Raw genomic sequence first — 18,661 nt, 5'->3', positions numbered from 1 at the left:
GTTCATCTTTTGATGCGACAGGTTTAGTCTCTCAGCTCTGTGGATGGCAAGGAGGACCCAATAAGTTCTTATTCATAGCGGGGGGGGAGGGGGATGAAGGGGGGGGGGGGGGAAGAGAACCAAGAAATGTTTAGGAAACTCAAAATTAGCCTTACCGTGGGGAAAAAACCCTTACTTTTCAACATTCAATGCTACCCTCTCTCACATGCTTCCCCTAAACTAAATGTGAACACACACACACACACACACACACACACACAAAATTCAGAACGGGTCTCCATTTTAGAAGAAATAAATTCCAGAAAGTTTTAAATTATAGACTTTAAAGAGGGATTTTTAGGATAGGGAAAAAGCTTTCAAAACAAAAAAGTCTGGCTTAAACATAATCCATTTGCCCTTCACATGGATTTTTATAGGTTTTTCTTGTCACTTTAACTGGATTGCCAAGATATTTATGCTCAAATAAGTGTTCTCCCTTACAGCCCATCTTCCTCTGATTAGGGCAGCACAGACACAGCTCTCTTATTTCAACTTCACCGCAGGACTAATCATTTCTAGGACAAAAGATTGATTTCCATGAGTGAGAAATTGTGACTATTCCTTCAGTTTGATCATGCAGTGCAAAGAAGCTGGGTTGTGAAGTAGAGAAAGTCTTCCCTCTCCCCCCCCCCCCCCCCCCCCCACAGCTGCAACAGTGGCAGAGAGAACAAAAAAGGGGGTCGTACAAAACTTTACAAAGCATTATGTCGCTAATTCAGTGCAAAGAGACTTCCAAGTCCTTTGCTGTACTTACACATCTTTGCGTACATATATGCATGCCCAAAAGTACACCTACTCCAGAAAGCAAACAGGAGGGCAAACCCACTTGGGGGGGGCAGTGACCGATCCTGTGTTCTCTGTGTACCCAAACTCACAGCTCAATGAACACTTATTGGTCCCTTGATCAGCAATATTCCCTATTTCCTCTGTAGTCGTAAGCAATCATCCCTTCCTCCATCCACTTATGGGCCAGATTCAGAGAGTATACTCAGCTGAGCATGGGTATTTCAATGGGTTACTCATGGAGTACGGTACTATTTAACATAAGCATGCCAGAATCCAGCCTTAGAGTAAATAGGACACCTGCCCCCCATCTCAAAATAACCAGTTTGTGATTCACTTACCTTTGCATCTGCCTCGATGCACCACACTCAGACCTGAGTCCCTGCATTTGGCTCTCTGGTAGTCACACATTGACTCGTACGTCCGGCCATCTGAGGCGCAGAGGGATTTGGACTGGGACCTGGAGCAGTGGAGGTTACATTGTGGGTCTCTGTCACGGTCGCTTATTAAAAACTGAAGGAGGTGAAAAAAAGTCGGGGAGGAGGGAGACAAAAATATTTGATTTGGTTTTTAAGTCAGCCCAGACACTTTTTGAAGATTGCAGAGATAAATGATGCAGTTTAAATTGTTGACCTCCACCTAGATTTTCACCAGAAGAGTGATTTGATTTAAAATGTATTTTATTTTGAAAGGAACCACCAGTCACCAATTTTCTTTGAACAATACCACCACTCAGTGTGCAGCCTCTGAAAGAGAGTGGGTATAAAGGTGCAAAGCCAACAACAAACCCAACATAGGAAATGCTGTACTGAACGGACCTGTGATCAGTCTAGTCAGTATCCTGTTAACAGTGGCCAACACCACATGCTTCACCCAAAGGTGAAAAACACTGCAGGAGGCAAAGGCGGGCTAGTCTGTGTAGATATTTGTTTAATACCTGAAACAGAAATCATAGAATTATGGAAAAAGTAGGGCTGGAAGGGACCTCAAGATGTCATCAAGTCCACTCCCCTGCACTGAAGCAGGGCCGGGTATTCCTAGACCATCCTGGACAGCTGTTTAACCGGTCCTTAAAAACCTCCAATTACGGGGATTCCACAATCTCCCTTGAAGCCTATTCTAGTGCTAACTATCCTTATCGTTAGCAAGTTTTTCCCAATTTCTAACCCAAGTCTCCCTTGAGGCAGATTAAACCAATTACTTCTTGTCCTACCTTCAGTGGACACTGAGAACAATTGACCACAGACCTCTTTAACAGCCCTTAACATTTGAAGATCATTTTATATCCCTTCCAAAAACATTTTTAAAATATGCATATATTATAACAACTCTGGGTGTTCTTGCTATGCATATAGATGTCCAGTACCTCCTGAAATCTTGTTAAGTGCTCAGTCTCAGTGACATCCTATGGTGGAGGTAATGGTCACCTCCAAGTTCCACACACTAATTACATGTTCTGTGAAAAAGTATTTTCTTTTTATCAGTTCTGAAGTGGTCATTTTTAAATTTCATTGACTATCCACTTGTTCTTGTGCTACAAGATAAAACAGAAGTTCCCCCTCTACAATATGTTATTTTATGTTCTATCATGTGCCCTTTCATTCTTCTTTCTAAAGGTAAACAATCTTTTCATACGAGAATTTTTTGAGGTCCCTAATTATTCTCATTGTCCTGCTTTGAAACCCCTCTAATTCTGCAATATCCTTTCCGATATGGCGACCACTATTGCATACTAGTAAGGCTACACCATTGATTTGCAGAATGGCATTATATTTTCCATATTCTTCTCCATCACAAAACCAGATTTGCTTTTTTTGACCACAGCTGCACATTGAACAGAGGTCTTTATTAACCTGTCCACAGTGATACCAAGGTCCTTTTCCTGAATTGATATGAACCAAGAAACCTTGATTGCCAGTCCCCTACTATAACCACTAGATTACAGTTTCAGCAGGTTCTGTTTTTCTAATAGCCCCTCTTACTTTTCCAGTTCCTTCTTGGCCTCCCCCTTACATATTCCCTTGTTTATTGGTAGATATTGTCAGGCTTCAATTTCTACATAAAAATCAGAGCAACTATTTGCAATAAAATTTCAGTGGAGCTCCTGTAATGAGTCTTATAAGGACCAAACAGGGATCGATCTCTAGCCCTCTCCCATATTATACTTAACTTCACCCTTCCTTCTCAAAACCCATTTCCTCTGCTGCCAACTCTCAAGTCTAGGAATCAAAGTCCCTTTCTCAAGCACCAGTATCCCAGCCTGCTGCCAAAGCACTTATGAGCTCAGCAGTCCAGAGCTGGCTGGCAAGAGGGCACTGACTGACACTCTCCTTGCATATACAAAGGCACAGCTCTTCAAGTGCACTGATAGCTGGATACCGTACAGGGAAATGTGAGTCATCACCATAATCACCTTGGCGTTACAGTTGTCTACAAAGCTGTCTGACTGTTTTATGCTTTGAGGTTACAGCGGTGGGGGGCAGGGGTGGACCATTGCCCAACATTCTAGTTTGGATTGGTTTTTACCACTCCAAAAAGAGATGCTTCTCTGAAGTTTCATTTTAAATTAAGTCTATCGTTCAATCAGTTCAATAAGCTGTAAAGGGATTGAGAAGGCTAATATCACAAACCTATCAAATTAATTCTGTATGCTGCCAAATCTTTGGGTACAAGTGCATGATTAGAAATCTCATTTAAACAGCTGACAAAAGTGGGCTCTGCACTGGATTTAATGTGGATGGTGCAAGCCAATTTTATTCTAAATGCTCAATTGCCTGGGATTTGAGGAGTATCTAGTGGTAAGATTACAGGAGTCCTTGAAGTTTGTTCATTCCTTTCCTGCATTACTCATAACAATTGGGAATTTCTGATCTTTTTATTATTTTTAAATGTTGGTCCAGGTCTTCATAACATAATAGGATTAGACCCAATTTATGTCTATTTGTCAGTGTATAAAAGATCAGTTTAAACTTCTCTAAATTGTTATTGGTCTATTTGTACTCACTGGGGTGCTAACATTTTTTCCAATGACAATCCAGTCAGGTATGCTGAGGTCCAGAGACAAAGCTATAGATGGGAGAAGTTGAGGCCCTCTACCAGTTTGCGATATCAGAGGCAGTTAAGGCTGCTGTGGGTTTTCCAGCTGCCCACATATACAAATTTTAAGAAGGAGTTTTAAGATTGTAGGGTACATCTACAATTAGTACAACAAAAGGTAATAAAAACATTCGTTTGAAAACAGAAGCCATTCCCATCAGGAGAAACAGGAGGTTTCTCACATAATCCATTCTGATGGCTTGGGCTGTTGGCTTAAAGTTACATTATTGCAAATTCTTCACGTTACAGACGGAGCCCTAGATATCAAAAGATCCAGGAGGCACTGTAAAATGGAGTCAGTGTCTACCACCACACAGTACTGCTTCTAAGTTACAGAAGCTCAGCTTGCAGCCTGAAAGTTTACTGAAACAAAACTTTCAGTGAACTCAAATGAGCCAATTTACAAAATCAAAAGCCTTTTCAACATTGGTTGTTTGGATTACAGTAGCACCTACATGGCATACAAGGTGGTTTCCTTACACCTAAAATGCCAATCCTGCCAAAAAGAGTTTGCAATCTAAGAAGTTACACAAGCTGGTGCTTGTTTTATTGAAAAGTATATTATGTTGAAAAGTCTGCATTAAATTCCGCAAGGATATACAATTCTGTATCAAGCCTGTCTAAATCAGGGATGGGAAGTAGTCTAATTTAATAATCCAATAGCATGGCCAGAAGGGCTAGATGGCTTGGAGTTGTTGCTAAAGGGCTGTGGAATCTTTTTCTTGTAGAATACAAGTTCCAATCTAGCCCAGATCATGGGTAGAGAACTAGAAGCGATTTCCTTCAGACAGATCTGTTAGCTTACAAGAAAACAGATGGTTCTCAGTCCAGTTTTGAGTTGTGGTGTGAACACCTCTCATCAGCCTTTGCCACAGACAATAGTGATGAAAAGACCATTTGTTGGTGTTTAGTGAACCCATCGCTTTAGTCTGTATATGCTAGATCTATAAGTCCACCTCACCATACAGGCAGTGCAGGACTGTTCCTTATGGTATATGTGCTAATGCTTTGCCCCATTTCAAATTTAAACATTATTGTCTTCCTTGTTGGTGGTCTCTACAGAAAAGCCAAGGAGGGAATGTGCCCTGGATGCTGAGCTACATTTCAGGCCATTTAAGTTTGTGTGAGGCACTGTACAAAAGCACATAAGAAGCATCCCTCCCCCCTCAAATGTTTACAATTTGTGAAGGGAACCTTGTGGAAGCATTTCTGTACCAGAACCTAAACCTCTCCCTTCTGCAAATGCATTTACACAGGTGCTCACTCAATCACTTCCCAAACTAGTTTCAGCTTCTTCAGACTTGAGAGAGAAAGAGATAAAAGATCAAAATAAAGCTACATTTTCCCGCAAAGCATATCTGCTTTTTTTCCCCACACCTCAACACCACTGCTGACAAACAAAAAACACTGATTAAAGGGCTTTTAATGACTGAAGGAAAGCAGACTCCCTGCAGCTGCACAGCAGCTGGAACCACTTGTGTTATTTAGCTGAGAAAGGTCTGACCCCACAAGTGAAAATGAGTTTAGTGGTCACTCATTCTAGTCCCCACCATAAGCACACCAAACAATTTAGCCTGACTCTTTCTGAAATGGTAGGCTCTCCTGAAGCAGCTGCCCTGAAACAGGAATAGCAAGTTTGGACTGAGGAACACTAACTTTGTGGAAGTAACTGATTGTGGCAGTAGTCACAAGGAATGGAAGAGGCAGTATGTGGCAGTTCTGGATTAAGGTGTATTAGCAGAACTGCATTTCAGGAAAGAGGTGCAGAAGATCCAGAATGTGACAAGTTGGCAGAACTCTGTGGGGACACAGACTGAAAAAGTTGGAGATGTGAGACATGAGGGGGTCAGAAGTGAGGTGCCTTGGTAGAATTGCATAACTGTTGCCCCTACTAACAGCAGGATTGCTGCATAATAAGACTGGGGGAAGGGGGGGGAGAAAAGAGGAAAAAAAGAAAAAAGCTTGGGGAAAGAAGCCTGCACACAGCATGGCTCAAGCCAGCGTTACATGCCTGACTGTCATGGGCATTAAGCTTCAAAGTTGGGGCAGGCACAATTTGGAAAAAACATTACCCAAATTTGGTTAAGGTATTCCTTTAAGAGTCCACTCATCCCATATCCAAGAGGGATAGGTTTTCACCAGATATTCTGATCTGTAATTTTTAAATAATTATGTTATATTATTTAAGCGATATGCTAGCAAGAAGAGTTATTCTCTTTAAAGTCTATAGGTTCCTGTGGTTTGGTTAACTCCATAGCCTGAAGTTATTTTATACCATCATCTCCCACATAATTTATGAGGTCACCCTTTTCCCCAAGAGCTGTAGAAGTTGTGCACCTGGGGAAGGCACAAGTGAGCCAATTGTGGTGTGCCTGTAACTCCAGAGGCACGCTCTGTTACAATATAGATTAGGTGTTCCACAGAGGAAGCACCTATCCCTAGTGGGCCTACTTTACAGTACTCTGCGCAGGTCAGAGCTATGAAGGCCGAGAAGCCCTAAAGTGACATTAAAATTATTGTGTTTATGTAGTAAAGCTTTCAGTGCCATATTATATGTAAAATAAAATGTTGGCTGCATTAACTCTCTGGCCTTGTCCAGATTAGAAGATTTAGACATAAAACATTGTACCTTCTAGCATGCCTTGTGTCTCAACACAAGAGAGTTGCATCTGGATCATGCCACAAGTCATGCTAGGCACTCTGGGGCACCCCAAGAATTAACCATGACTGACAGACTGAATCACATCAACTCAATCACATCACTGCCCACGGAGTTCAATGTTGTGATACAGAAAACAAGGCAAATCCATGGAAAGCTGTTCTTAAAGAGAACTCTCCATTCTGCAAAAAGGAGAGCCATACCAAAGGAGGAGATCAAGAGACCTATTAGGCAAAGTTGGTTGCCGTGGAAGACTTTCCTAATGAATACTGTGGGTGTTTTGAGAGAGTTAGACCTGTCCTCTTACAATCCCCTATGCATCAGCAAAGTATGCCAAAAGGCCAAGCAGAATCATCCTGGAAGCACTGTAGTTTGGGGCAGTGTTGAACTCTGGGACGCATGCCCACAAAGCACTACCAGTAACATAATGGAGTACAGTGCTAGGTGAATGCAAGGTGTAACAGCAAGCCCACTAAGCATGGGTGTGAGAATACTTTGTTTGGATGCACCAACTCATGCCAGCAACAGCTGAGACAACTAAATAGAGGTAGGTACAACTGAGCTATCTAGGGTCTCCTCAAGAGTTCTTACTGCACAGTTCAAGCAGTAGCCATAATGCCACAACAGGGCCCCAGTGGCGCAAAGGGGGGGACAACTGTTGCCATGTCACTCCACATAACTAAGGAATATTTTTCCTAGACTCATGGACATTAAGGCCAGAAGGGACCATTGTGATCATCTAGTCTTCCCTCCTGCACATTGCAGGCCACAGAACCTCACCCACACCTGAAATAGACCCTTACCTCTGGCTCAGTTACTGAAGTTCTCAACTCGAAGTCTTTAAAACCATAAGTTACAGAGAATCCACCATTTACACTAGTTTTAACCTGCAAGTGACCCGTGTCCCATGCTGCCGAGGAAGGTGAAAAAAATTCCAGTCTCTGCCAATCTGACCTGGTGGGGAAATTCCTTCCCAACCCCAGACTGGAAGATCCCACCCACTCCAAACTCCAGAGCCCTCCAAGTTCCATTCTCCTTAAGAAAGCTATTCTCTGTAAATGCCATCAGGTTCATGAGCAACTGGGAAAGAAGTATTCCAATGGAAACTTGAACACAGCCTTCATAAGTCACTACTGCCAACATAAGAAATAAGACTACAACAAGATTTAAATCCCAGGAAGGCTGATGCTGCCCATCTGCATTCAGTTTATTGATCTCCAAAGGCTGACTGTCTCCTCTGAGAGACCACTGCACAACAAAAAGCCCAGTCTGCTCTTTGTGAGCATTAAAGAATCTGTTGCACTTTCCATCCAAGTGTATATTTACCTGTCATCCTTAACCCAAGTTTCTTCTTGGGTTCCCACCCCCAGCCATCCTCCAGCCCAGAGTTCGCTGCCTTTCAATGGTTCTTTATGGATATAAATGTTTGAAGTTAGAGATTTTTACAGGGTGAAAGCAATTTTACATCACTCACACATACTTCTCAATCTGTCCTCCCTCCCTCAAGCTTTAAAATTCCATTTGTTCTTCCAAGTCTTTTTGGTTGTGTTTCTTGTGTTTTTTTTAAAAGAGGAACTTAACGTTCTTTATAGAGAATATAAGAATCTCCATATCAAATTAGACCAGCAACCAATCCAGTCTAGTATTCTGGCTCTCACTAAGCATCCAGATCTAACCACTAACGAAAATGCAAGAAATTCTATAGTGAGTAGTTCTGAAGCAACCTGTCCACAGGAAAAGTTTCCTCATACCTCTTAGACCTTGTCTTCTATCTTGACACATTTTTGAACCTTCATTATTGTAACTCTGGGTGTTATCAGTATAAACATCTTTTTTTCGAGTCTGCTAAGCAGCTCTTGGCTTCAATGTACTGTGGCAGTGAGATGCACAACCGAATCATGTATTGTGTGGACAGGTATTTCCTTTTATGCATTTTAAAATTTGACCTGCATGACAGGTAGATCTTTCAAGACTACAGTCTTTGTTTTAAGAAGTGTAATAAGGGTGTAAGTTGTCAGAATGGCATCCTAAAAATGTTAAGATAAGGTGCACAGTTTAAAAAAGTCTTACAGTTAACTATGGGTAAAATTAACACACTTATTCTTTTATATACACAGTATATGCCCATGAACAGGGGTACACACTGACAGATCTTTAAAGAGCTCCTTCCAATATATCAGATGGAGCCACATTCTGGATGTTAGGTGGATTTTGGACTTGAAGCAATCAACATCTCTTTTAGCAGGGTGGTTACATTGACCCAGAAATACTTGTATTATTTTAACTACATGTATAAGGCATGGTTTAGATAAGGAACAAAAATAAACCTGTTAGCCAAAGAAAGAAAGGCAGCCTGGAATTTAGAGCAAGAGGAAGAAAAATCAGGACATGTGAAAGAATGAACTATTTCCACTCAAAGCAGGATTGTTTTTCAAATCCCCAAGGGACACCTTGCTTTAATACTCCTACTTTATTTTATCTTCTTTCCCTCATACCTATTTAAGCCAAATGCTCCTATCAATTCCAGGGGGTTTAATCAAGCACGGTTTTGGCCCTTTTTGTGTGAATTTAATGTTGATTAATGGTGCCAGACTGACAGCCCTGGAGAGTGAAGTCTTGTTCTCAGAAGTGGGACAGCATGGGCAGCAACAGAGAAAGTTTTCCTACCATCTAGCCAGTCCTCTTCAAACAGTAGCTGGAGGACCCCAACTCTTACAATAGAGTCTGCAGTCTGCCAGTAAAGGGAACTATAAGGTGTTTAGTTGTGATGTGGGACCATCATAGGAGTCACACTAGACAGCTAGTAGATGGTGAAAGCTTTCTGTTAACTGATCAGTAAGGCTAAGATTTTGTCAGATATGTTTAGTAAAAGTCACGGACAGGTCATGGGCAATAAAAATATTCACAGAAGCCCATAACCTGTCCCTGACTTTTACTAAAAATATCCATCACAAAATGGGGAGCTGCTAGGCAGCTGTGAGGATCCCCCCGTAGCAGCCCAGGGGCCCTGCTGCCTTGGGTGATGGGGGGTACCCCTGCAGCTCCCAGCCACCTTCAGGCTGAGGTCATGGCAGTCTTTGGAAGTCATGGATTCCATGACTTCTGCAACCTCTGATGAAAATCATAGCCTTACTGATCAGCTATTGGTACAAGCGGCTTCAGGAGAAGCAGCAGGAAATCCCATAGTAAGCAGTTCTAGAATAACTTGACTAGCAGGAAGTTCCTTCCTAACCCATCTCAGATTTGCTTACATCCTGAAACATGGGAGTTCAGATCCCATCAACAGTTTAAATCTATGTATCTGTTCTCATCTGCCATAAGCATCCAGGACTTTCTGAATGTGATTACAAACATTGCTTAGCTAGGAATAAGTAATTTAGAAACAATAAATTTTAGTTAACTTTGTTATAAACAAATTAAAGGGATTTTGGCTGGGGAATGGCAGGAAATAAAGTTCTCAGTTACTGGGCATGAACTCCACAAATCAGATTGTGGGGTGGGGGGAGAAGGAGAGGGGGAAAACAGAAACCAAGCCAAGGGTTGCACTTACTTCCAAAGTAGCACAAGATCTGTAATCTCAATGTGTTACTCCTAGTGGGTTGCACTAGTGTGTGAAGTGGTTCTGACCTATTCAAACCCAATCCTTTTATGGTTCAGAAGCAAAACCTTGAATTTAGTCAACCAATTTACTAAAAATTGGAGGGGAGGAATGGGGATAATTATCTGTAATAGATTTCAGTGTCTACTAATGTTACTGCAACAAACTGCTTTCATATAAGTTAAAGTGAAAATACTATTGAACTGTCAGTTTCTTTTTTTTTTTTTTTTTTTTTTTTTTTAAGAGCTCTTTTCACAAAAAGATTCAGGGCCTTGTTAAGCAAATAGCATGGCAGAACAAGCCAAAGGAATCCTGACAGATTGAAAGTTAATAGAACTAACATGAAATAACATGAAACTCTTGTTTCACCAATGAAGTGACAAGGTATTTCCAGAACTTAAGTGAAAGGCATGCTCATGGGATATTCCTGAAGGAAAAAAATCTTGCATGTAAACATGCTACATGGAATGCCAGCAAGCCATTAACATGGCCACTGCAGTAAGCCCATCAGAAGAGGGGAAAAAACCTATAGCTATTAAATAATTGTGGGGAAGGAGCAGAAATGTTCCTCCAAAAAGAAGATCCATACCACCTATAGAGACAACAGAGGAAATGCCTCTCGGTTCTTAATACTTATTCCCCCAATACAAGGCAAAATTCACTTTTGCCAGACATGCTTAATGCCTATATCCCTGCAAAGACTAAACAGTTTTAAAAAGTGATTTAAATGTTAACATGAACAATTTATCTGTACACTTGTGTATTTCTGTCAAAGTCTAGAAATTATGGACTGGATTTTGGCTTAAGTGGACACATTTTTCACAATTTTGTACTGCAGAACTGTTTGTTTTAGTGCTTGTTTATTTTAATCACAAGGGAGGCTGGCCGCAGTTACAATGAACTATTTTCACACTCCTGGCTAGGAACTGCAGGCAACTGATGCAGATTACCTGTTGCTAGAGACATGCACTGTAATTTACATTTTTCATTCTTGGGGGAAGTCAAATTTGCAGACATTTATTTCCAGCTGTGCACTACATTTCACCTCCAATGCACAAAATGAAGCCTCCAACTTTATCAATCACCAGTACTCAGCTGCTTGCAGACTCCTGCTCGAACACTGAACTGTTTTCAGTATCAGCCCTGAACACCACGTCAGTAACAGAATTAAACATATGGCGATGTGCACCTCCTTTAACATTGCTGACTACCTCTGGTCCAAATTCTATCTTCCAACACGTATATAAAGGTCTCCAGATCAACTTTCCTCCAGTTGCACTGACAGGTTTCAGAAGCATTTTGCAAACATCAAGATACAATCTGCATGCATGTCCCTTCTGGCTATTAATCTAACATGCACATACAAGATCTATTTTTGTACTATGTCTTCCTGAATTGGGGTAGGGTATCAGGGTCTCTTAAAAAGGAGAATGAGACCTTTGCACAATACATTCTTGACACAGAATTGGCAAGATTATTGGGCTCCCTCTCTCATCTTCCTTTTTTAGGGAATGTTATTGAGAAAGCAATGGCAAAACAGCTGTGGCTTTATCTAGATTCCTCAGATTTTCTGGATCTCTTTCAGTCTGGTACAAGACCTGGTTGCAGTACAGAAACATCCCTGCCCTCATTAGTCAGCACCCTTCTTCTGGCAATGGACCCAGATCAAACATCCATTTTTAAAAGGGCTATCAGCAGTCTGATACCAGCTCTTGAGTTTAGTGTTTTCATGAGACATTTGCAGACTGTGCAATAGAAGGAGTTATATGTGAGCAGCTATTTTCTCAGAGAGAGACACCAGGAGGGCTAAGTTCTGTTCAGGGTACATGTTCCTGTTGTGTGTTCAGTGTGCATGTGAGGCTGCTGGGCCAGAGTGAGGTTATTTGGGGAATATGGAGATGAGAAGTCACATGACATTTCCTTTCTAGCCAATGGGCAGTGTATTGTCTACATTGGCAGGTCCTGAGATGAGGGCATGGATGAAGCTCCATCCAGAATGCAGGCTGGTGGGAAATATCCAGAAGAGATGACAAGGTTTACCATCTCTGTTGCAGACATGGTGGTGAGGAAAGAGGTAGATGGATTGCTTAGTAATCCGGGGCAGGTGTCCTGTTAGATGCAGAGCTGGCTCCAGGCACCAGAGCAGGAAGCAGGTGCTTGGGGCGGCCAATGGAAAGGGGTGGCACGTCCAGGTCTTCGGTGGCAATTCAGTGGCGGGTCCCTCAGTCCCTCTCGGAGGGAAGGACCGGCTGCCAAATTGCCGCTGAAGAGGCACAGTAGAACAGACGCCGAAGTGCCACCGATCGCGGCTTTTTCTTTTTTTTTCCCCCCTCTTCACCGCTTGGGGTGGCAAAAAAGCCAGCCCTGGTTAGATGCTTGGCTGCTTTTAGATGAAGTAGCAGCAGTGTCCAAACTTTTTTCGGTCTACAACTGACTAGAAGAATGCAACCTCTCCTTTCAAGATACAGGCTTCCCTAGTCATTGATGTCTGTGGATTCCTACAATTTCGTGAAATGGTGCCACAGCTGATGACTATTTGGAAATTGAAACTACTGCAGAATATGGCAGCCCACTTGCTTAGCGGTGCTTCTACAGTCTTTTCTGACTTCCATTTAGTTCCCTGTGGTTATTTAAAAACAAAAACAAAAAAACCACACCTTTATTGATGGTGACTTACAGTATAATTCACCATATGATTTGGAGTTCCCACTATCTCAGGTGATTATGCCGACACCCTCCAGATTTAAAAAGGGGAGGTACCTTGCCAATCCAGCACAGCTCCTATCTGACAGCCCTCAAGGGATTTGCCTGAGGGGATATTGAGAAAAGAGGTCTAACTTATTTCCTTTGGGGGAGGGTGTGAAGTTTAAGTAGGCTGATACTAAATCAAATTACTTTCATACAGTATAGATACTAAAAAAAAAAAAAAAAAAAAAAAAAAAAATGTGCAAACAATGCATTTAAAACTCAAGTAAATAAAAATTGACACTGACTAGATAAAAATAAAAGTCTGCACACAGAGGCCTTGTCTACACTAGGCAATTTGAAAAGAAAAGTCCTACCGTTACCATCCCTGATTTGGCCCCATCCATGGTGGGGCTAGTGTAGACAAGGTATTTGCAGACTGAGAAGGATTAGACTGCACAGGGCTTAAACAGGACAATGTTTCGAATACAGCCTGGTGTAACACAACGGGCTACTTGGAGCCTTGTCTAGACTAGTGCTCACACCATTACTATTATCTACAGAGCTCGGCCACTGCTAGAAATAGTGGCAAATTTTATAACGAGAACCCTAGTGCAGACAGTCCAACTTTAACAAAACTTCAGCAGCACTCAATATGCCCTCAACCACAAATTCTGTCTGGGGCTGATAAAACACTGCCTAGAAGTCAGTGTGATCAGGAGTCACACTTGTGTAAACTAGCCATCATAACTCAAGATGTTAAGATCTATAGAAGACACGAAATGAGAGGATTGCCTTGTGGCTAACATATGGGTTTATGTGACAGTAGGGCTAAGCCGTGACGCAGCTCTATGATGCAGACATGCTGTATGACCTTGCAGAAGTAAATAAATTCTATGCCGGAGATTTTCTATTTGTAAGCTAGGAATCTAGGGGCAGTGCAAAGTAGACCCCTGCATGGGACTAGTGTAGCAGTGAGTCCTGCATGTGGGACTGGGATCCTGTGGGTCCCACAGGACCTGCTGCCATAACAGCATTAAGGAATAGTCAAGCTCTACTTGAAGCTTAAAGAACTGCACAGTGAGTGGAGAGATCCTCATCTGCAAAAAACACTACAGAAGTGCAAACTATAGTAAAGTTTGTATATGGCAATATGTACTTGCAGTCAGAATTTTCTATGTTTTAAAATTCCACTCCTATGGTGTTCTGTATTTGGTAGTATAAGTCAGATGAATTCGCTCTTAGAACATTAACCTTCCTCTCTATTTTTACAATGGGGGAAACTCCAGAGAACAAAGCACATTGACAGCTCTATGTAGGAGTTCAGTAATCTCCATCTCTGATGAGATTCCAAGGGCTGAAAAAGCCTGCCCCATTTTCCACATGCACCCATGTTACACAATGAAAGCTCATTATTGGTTGATAACAGTATGCAGAGGGTGACATCAGTCAGGGTTAAAGTCATCACTATTCAGCTTTGAGTAACTGTTTTTGCTTGATAGCTTCCTGGTATGCAACACTTGGCAAACTAAAAGGTACTGAGTAGACAGATGCACAGAAATGCACAAGTACATAGGGCACGTGAAGTGTAACCACACTGTTTGCTTTATGACTAGAGAACTGCAGTATTGTTTTTTTGGTTCACCAACAGTTCCAAACAAATTATTTGAGGGAAACTTTTTTGTTTGGCTCAAACCAAAAACAGATTCCAGAATTTTTAGCAAATCAGAAGCTTTGGGAAATTTTTTTTTTTTTTTTTTTTTTTTTTTTGGTTTGACCTAAAACAAAGGGAATAGAGTGAAGGAAACGAAGGGCTAGATTCCTGGAGAAGGTGACAACACTGCCACCCTTCTTATACCCAATAGCCCAGTGGTTAGGACACACACCTGCAATGTCAAGCCCTGCTGCAGGGACTGGAACCCAGATGTTTCCCTCCTAGCTGAGTGCCCTAACCACCAAGTTATACAGTCACTTTCTCTGGCCTAATGATTATTCAAGCATTTCATACACCTTGGAACAGCTTTAACAAAAGAGATTGAGGTAGACCCATCCCAGAATAGCCAACAGCATAGTGGTTAGGACATCTCACAGGGGGGAAAGAAACAGGACATTGGATTCAAGTCCTTGCTGTAGAGTGGGTCTCCCACATCCTGAGTGAATGCCCTAACCACTGGTTATAAGGGGGCACTGGCACCACCTTTGTGAATGGTGCCTAAATCCCCTTGTGAATTTAGCTTGCAAAAAACATGTCAAAACAATCATTTAAACATTTCTGAATTCTTTGTATATTTTGGCCAAAGAACAGCAGCAGCAGCCCTGACAGTTTATGGCCATTAAAAAAATGCTGTGGCATTTTACACAAGAGAGAGTTGGGGGTTGTTGGCACTGGTGTCTTTGCCAGATAGCAAAGGTATTATTTTTACATACCTACATTTCCCCTGGCAGGTTCAGTTGGAAGTGTGAAAAAAACACTGTATCCATGTCCTAAACTTCTGCAAGGTATTGCTCTTCACTGTTCAACAGCTATCATGCCCCACCCCAGAGGTGGTGGTTTTCAGGTGTGAGTAAAGAGCTTCCTGTGTAAAGTGCATTCGGATAAAGGCAGTGTATACAGTTAAGCAATTCTTCACCACTGAAGTGTGAAGAAAGTGCATCAGTAGGAGACAGCTTACATTATTCAAGTAACTATTGTCTTTAGCCTCCCCCTCATAATTCTCCCCTCCTGGAATTTGCATACAAAATGGGCCAAATTCATCCCTGGAATAACTCCACTAGTTTCAGTGGATACATTTGCTCCAATGTCTCCTTGAGCAGTATACTGTACCTGACCACTTCCTGGAAAGCTCAGCAATACCTGCTTCAGTTGCAGAGTTTGAAAGAACTAATTATTTACATTAGTTTAAAAAGCTTTGAAAAATATACAAAGGAACCTCAGCTCTAGACTTAAACACCACACACTAAAGTGTTGAAAGAGATCCTACTCCAGGTGGTTTTGGTTGGCTAACATCTGGAAGGATAAAACCACACACACACCCCTTTTCAACATTACAAAGAGATCTTTTTTAAAAAGACTGGCTAAAGATCAGACAATTAAGACCAACCTTAAAAAAGCCCACCATTTTGTCGGTTGGAATATTTTGGTCTAATTTTGGTTTGGGGGTTTAATGTGCAGGTGTGAGGTGCTGTTGGTGGCCTGCAGCTCAGACAAAGTGATCTGGTGGTCCCTTCTAACTTTAACCTCTATTTTCCCTCTCCCCTCCTCCTTCCTATGCTCCTTGTCTTCTAAGAATCCAGGTGCAGAGTTCAATCCACACCAGACATGGAGTCTCAAGTCAGTGGAGTTCCACTTGCAAAGATCCATGCACAGGATTTAGGTCGTAGGCTGCAGGGTAAAACTGTGCCTTCATGTGGGTCCAGAGCTTAGCAAACTGTGGAAGTTATCAAAAAATTACCAGCAGAGGCACACAATCTCCTCCTCTATTCCTCTCCACAGAAGTAGGAAAAACTAGTGATATTTTATTTGACCATCCAAAAAACCCTCACCCTGAGCAAATATAGCCATAAGGGGCTGATCTAGACTTGGCGAGTTATACAAGTGGTGGTACATCTCCTATGCTGCTTGGATCAAGATGGACAATTTTATACACAAAAGACTCCATGGGCCACAGATCTTTATTAAAAGAAGAGGGCAGTTGCAGTCTGCTCCATCATATGCAAACAATGTGCAGTCCAAGTTCCTGGTACTTGCCAATGCAGCTTTTGCTTGGGCCAGGTTTGCATAGGCCCCCTGGTGCTCTTTATCCACGCCTGCTGTGCTATCACCCACTAACATGCCATTGAAAAAGCATTGGGATGTTTAGAATGTACCTGGCATGTTCCACTGCACAACAGGTCTGTTTGACCTGTAACATTTAGCAGTAGTCAAGTGTTAATTGTATGCCAAGTTCAGAGTCCTAGGCTTTTCCTAGGGTTACCATAGGTCTGGTTTTTCCCGGACATGTCCGGCTTTTCGGCAATCAAACCCCCGTCCGGGGGGGGAATTGCCAAAAAGCTGAACATGTCCGGGAAAATGCCGGCCGGGCACTTCCCCTCCCGTGGCTGCTCTGCTCCTCCCCTGACTCTTCGGCTCTGTTTAAGAGCCGAGCTGCCTGAGCGCTATGGGCTTCAGGCAGCCCCCTTGCCTCCGGACCCCAGCCGCCAGCCGGGCACTTCCCCTCCCGGGCTCCAGAGGCATGGGGGCTGCCCGAAGCCAGTAGCACTCTGGCAGCCCAGCTCTTAAACAGAGCCGAAGAGTCAGGGGAGGAGCAGAGCCTCCGGCCGCAGCGGCTCTGCTCCTCCCCTGACTCTTCAGCTCTGTTTAAGAGCTGAGCGCTACCGGCTTCGGGCAGCCCCCATGCCTCCGGACCCTGCGCCGCCGGAGCCCGGGAGGGGAAGTGCCCGGCCGGGGGTGCAGGGTCCGGAGGCATAGGGGCTGCCTGAAGCCCGAGCGCTACCGGCTTCACAGTTTGCCGGGCAGCCTCCAGACCCTGCGCCCCTGGATGGGCGCTTCCCCTCCCGGGCTCCAGCTGTGCTGGGGAAGCGCCGGCCGGGGGCGCAGGGTCTGGGGGCTGCCCGGCAAACCATGAAGCCGGTAGTGCTCGGGCAGCCCTTTTCGCGTGGCTGGGAGTGGGAGGGAGGAGGGGCCAGGGAAGGGGTGGAGTTGGGGTGGGAAATGGGCAGGGCCAGGGCCCGTGGAGGGTCCTCTTTTTATTTATTTGTTAGATATGGTAACCCTACTTTTCCTGCAAAAGCAAATGATCATAGGTTGCCTAAGCCCATTTAGGCCCAGTTCTGATCTCACCAATTTTTACTCTGGTGACTCCATCAGCTGCAGTAGAAATTACACTGATGTAACTGTGTAAAGACTCTGGCCCAGCCTAGTGCCCCAGAACATCTGAACAGTTCACTCTGGAAAGCATTCATGTTAGGGTTGCCAACTTTCTGATTGCACAAAATCAGACACTTTAGGCCCCCCCCTTCCTTGAGGCCCCACCCCCACTCACTACATTTCCCCCTCCCTCAGTGGCTCGCTCTCCCCCACCCTCACTCACTTTCACTGGGCTGGGGCAGGAGGGGGTGAGGGCTCTATGGGTGCGGCCAGAAATGAGGGGTTCTGGGTGTGGGAGGGGGCTCCAGGCTGGGGCAGGGAGTTGGGGTGCAGGAAGGGGTCAGGGCTGAGGTGTTTGGGGTGCAGGAGGGGGCTCCAGGCTTACCTCTGGCAGCTCCCAGTCAGTGGTGCAGCAAGGCTAAGGCAGGCTCCTGGCACAGCGCTGTGCCCTGGAAGTGACCAGCTGATCTGGCACCTAGGCGGGGGGAGGAGGCAGAAGGCTCTGAGCGCTGCTCTCACCTGCAGGCACTGCCCCCCCCCCAGCTCCCATTGGCCAGGAGCATCAATGGCTTTTGAATATTCATGGGTCAATGCCAACTCCAGTTTTATACAAAAATTCCTTATGCAAGCTGTGGATATCCTATAGAAAGCCAAATACGGACTGTAGCTGCTGCATCTGTTGAAATCTTTCATCAGCCAAGTGACTAGCAGCATCAAGGACTGCGAAGTAGAAATTCACTTTGAACCTTTGTTTTGGGTTCTGAATGGGTGTCTCGTCCTTCATATGAAAACTGCTGTTTCTTTTGCCGAATGCGAACGGGCTCTAGTTCAAATTCTGTTGGAAAGTCTATTTCTTCAGCAAGCTCGAGAGAATCAACCAGTGTTCTTTCAAACCCTTCATCACTTCTGAATTCCTCCAGAATAATTTTTAGTT

General features: G+C 43.5%; 1 protein-coding gene across 2 annotated transcripts in view; it reads right to left on the bottom strand.

The window, feature by feature from the left end:
- SMOC1 (SPARC related modular calcium binding 1) overlaps positions 1-18,661 on the bottom strand; it is a 167,231-nt gene that overhangs the window by 107,414 nt on the left and 41,156 nt on the right. For both annotated transcript variants that reach the window (XM_054027263.1, XM_054027265.1), the window contains exon 2: positions 1,164-1,335. In XM_054027263.1, the coding sequence (XP_053883238.1) occupies positions 1,164-1,335 (172 nt within the window). The remainder of the gene's footprint in view (positions 1-1,163; positions 1,336-18,661) is intronic.

This window comes from Malaclemys terrapin, chromosome 4, assembly GCF_027887155.1.
Source record: "Malaclemys terrapin pileata isolate rMalTer1 chromosome 4, rMalTer1.hap1, whole genome shotgun sequence".
NCBI lineage: Eukaryota > Metazoa > Chordata > Testudines > Emydidae > Malaclemys > Malaclemys terrapin.
This window is presented reverse-complemented; position numbering and strand designations above follow the sequence as displayed.